This window comes from Cavia porcellus, unplaced genomic scaffold, assembly GCF_034190915.1.
Source record: "Cavia porcellus strain 051 isolate PalLab524CR breed Dunkin Hartley unplaced genomic scaffold, mCavPor4.1 scaffold_27, whole genome shotgun sequence".
Classification (NCBI taxonomy): Eukaryota; Metazoa; Chordata; class Mammalia; order Rodentia; family Caviidae; genus Cavia; species Cavia porcellus.
The window spans coordinates 18559388-18563025 of NW_026947510.1; the positions used below are offsets into that span (position 1 = coordinate 18559388).

Genomic DNA, 3638 nt, shown 5'->3' on the forward strand with positions numbered 1-3638 from the left:
TCTGGTGGGCTGTCTGGGAATAGGCCTCACTGAGGGTAAATGTTGGTTCTGTGTCACTGGACACAGATATTCTGTCCCTGGAGGCCTCACTGAGGGTCCCCAGATAATTTCAGGTTGCTATGGACAGGTTCCCAGTCTCTTTAGGTCTCAGACATGGTGCCCACATATGGATGGGCTGTTGGGCACAGACTCCCAATCCTAGCAGGCCTCCCCAAGGATTTCAGAAAACTGAGTCACTGGGCATGGGCTCCCAGTCCTTGCAGTCCCCAGAGATGGTTCCTAGGTGTGGATGGGTGACTGAGTACAGCTTTATAGTCTCTACAAGACTCATTGAGGGTTCCTAGGTGTGGGAAGGTCATTGGGTGGAGTTTGCAGTCATGGCAGGACTCACTGAGAGTTTCTGGATGACTATGGCTAACTAGGTGCAGACTTTTGGTCACTGTGGGCCTGAGAGATGGTTTCAGGTTGTGGGTGGCCCCTTGGGCACAGCTCTCCAGTGCCCAAGAACCTCACCGAGATTTTATGGATGATTGTGGGGCACTAAGTTCAGACTGCCAGTCCCTGTGGGCTTCAGAGATGGTGTCTGAGTCTGGGCTGGCCACTGGGTGCAACATCCCAGTCCCCAAGAACTTCACTAAGCACTCCTAGATGACTCTAAATAGTCATTTCTGATTTGGCTATTTGAGGTTGTGTATTCCTCAATAATTTGCAAGTTATTTTCTTTTATCTTAGAAAGTTTCCTGCTAATCTTTGAGTAAACATTTGTGCTATGCTCCCATTTTCACTAAAGAAAATTAACCTTTCATTTTGCAAAATCTATGAGCTATTGCATCCATGCAATTGAATCCATTTTACATTCTCATTTTGGTTGCCAAAAATTTCTCATAATTGGAATCTGTAATTTCCCTTACATTTTAAAATACTATTACATATTTCAATAAATGCTTGTCTATATCCAGAAGGAAGAATAGGAAGTTTTCAGACTGAGTAGTCTTTCTTATCACCTACAGCTAGCATTACTGACATTATAAAATTTAGGGTAATGAAATTCTCAGACACAAATGACATATAATATATTACAAAAATTAATGTTCTGTGAAAAATTCTGAAAATGCCTTGTGTACAACCTGTGTTGCTTCTAGTATTCTAACATAATACTTTTAATGATTCTATTTCATCTTGTTAAAATGGAAATAATACCAAAATCGAGAGTAGAATATTATAATTAAGTATATAGGAATAATTGAAATTATTTTCCAATATGTGGTTAATAAAAAGAATTAAATACTTGAATTTATACTAAACTTGTTATGTAGTCATATATAATGTATGTATTATCTATAAGGAATCTCTATATTATTCATTCATGTTTATAGATTTTTTTAAAAGAAGAGATAATTCCATAAACTGTGCTACTTGCTAGCTATGATTTCCTGTAACCAGTAAATTAACTACTGGTACCAGTAAATTAACACTACAGTGAATTAACTACCAGTAAATTAACACTACAATAACTGACATTCTAAATTTTGTGCAGGATTTTCCAATACCACATGTACAAAACTAATGGAATAGTTATTTCATAAAAGGTAAGTTATATGTTATCATGCATTATCCATTGTGCACATGATATTATATTAGTCAGTAAAGTCATGAACATGGTTATCAAGGATATATGCTCTAATTATTCTATTTGATTTGAATACATTTTCTGAAGATTCCCTATAGATAAATTAACACTATAAAAATGCATATAAACTGATAAATATCAAGATTTTCATGCATGTTGTATCTGAGCATTTTCTGTTCAGTATTTTCCTCCTGCTCGTTTTGGCCTTGATCTTTCCCTACAATATCAGTGCTCTACACTCATAACATACAACCTGTTCTCTATAATTTAACTACTAAAAGCACTAGTTCATATGAACATCACTGGAGCAGAACCCTATATTTCTTCAAAGATTTATTCCTTATTTACTTATAGCCCAAATACATTAAAGTAAATAGGATCAAAGGAAAAAAGCTACATGTATATCTCTGTGATTCAAGGAACCCTCCAAGTATTTGGCTATCTGAAAGGAAATTATCCATCACTGAATACTTGACCACTCATTGTCTTTTACACCTGAATGGTAAACACTCAATCATTCGTTTTTCAGTGCTCATTAGAACAAAAGGACAGACAGTTGCATAGCCATTGCCCACAAGCATGTGAACACAAAGATTAACTGGGTTACGGTTCCACAATATTGAACGGGAGAAGAAAGTAGCACAGTCCAAGAAATACATAAGCATAAAGAAAACCGTGAGCAACAGAATGGTCTGGGTGGCTCTTTCTTCTGGGGATGTCTTAGGGGAAAGTCTAGTGCTGTGAAGATGTTGGAACTGTCTTTTATGCCTGCACAACAGGCTCACCATATATCCACTTGAAAGAGCCATCAGTCCTATAAAGGAGATATCCAGAATGTTAACCAATGATAAAAATATGTATCTGAATAAGTAATTAATAGGCCACAGAGAACAGGATTCAGTGACAAATATGAGACTGTGTGAGGTCACATTGGGGGTGACACCAATGGAGACTAAGAAACGACCATTCAGGAGCATATTGAAGACCCATAAACCCACAAGGCAACATGGATAGTGATGTGTGGATATATGTTTGAATTTTGCCAAACAAGAATTTCTAGGGCTTAGAGTGATGGCCTGGAGGACACTCAGCAGGCAGGTGGTACAGATGGAGAGGGCTCTCATCAACCTGTGCACATAGATAATCACTTTACATGTGAGGCCATCTTCCCAACCCTGAAATCCTAAAGTGTCTGTAGTTATGAAGTTCATGGTCATCAGCATCACCAGGTGGATCAGCGCCAACTGAGCAATAGTCAGGTCAAGGGGTTTAGGCCTGTTCTGGAGAAGAAATGTGAGGATGTGGAACAGAAGGAGGACAGTGTTGGCTATGATTCCAATGGTGATTTCAAAGAAAATGGTGATTCTTACATCAAAAAACCTGAAAAATGTTCTCTTTTTCTTCACCATCATAGTGAAATAAAGGCAATAAAAGTCTGAGGGAAAAAATTAAGAAAAATTATTTATCACAGATATCATGACCATTATCATCTTTGCCAACATTATGCCTTCATCAGATCATTGGATTACTCCCCATTCACCCTTTCTACTTAAGAGCTCATGTTTCCTGAGACAGATGAATTATGTGTGTCAATTTAGGGGCCTCACAGCACCTCTGAAAAAACTTACACAGTTGATGGGAGATGTTTCCATGTCTCTGTCTGTTTTTAGTTTCCTTCACTAGGCACAATGTTTATTTGCTTTGTATCTAGAGAAAGAAAATGTGCCAACTACATAGTAAAAGGTGTACTTCTTGGTGATAGATTGGAAGGATTTGCCTACATCAGAAACTAAGATCCTCTCTAACAGGTTATGGGATAGACATACACAGTAATGTTACATCAAAGATATCTTTATTTTAGTTTATTCCTGGACAAAATAATCATAAAGAAAAAGTGTTTCTCAGTATGGTCTGAAGTCAAATGGATTTGATTGAAATGATCTGACTCTTATCAAATCCAGATTTGGAGAGTAAGTTTACATATCTTAGTCACAATCATAAGACAAAC

At 37.3% G+C, this 3638-nt stretch overlaps 1 protein-coding gene across 1 annotated transcript; it reads right to left on the reverse strand.

The window, feature by feature from the left end:
• Positions 1–2109: 2109 nt before the first annotated feature.
• Positions 2110–3039, reverse strand: Cavporv1r648 (vomeronasal 1 receptor cavPorV1R648). Its single transcript, NM_001167395.1, is given in 1 exon segment — positions 2110–3039. A coding segment is annotated over 1 exon segment (930 nt).
• Between the last annotated feature and the right edge of the window lie 599 nt (positions 3040–3638).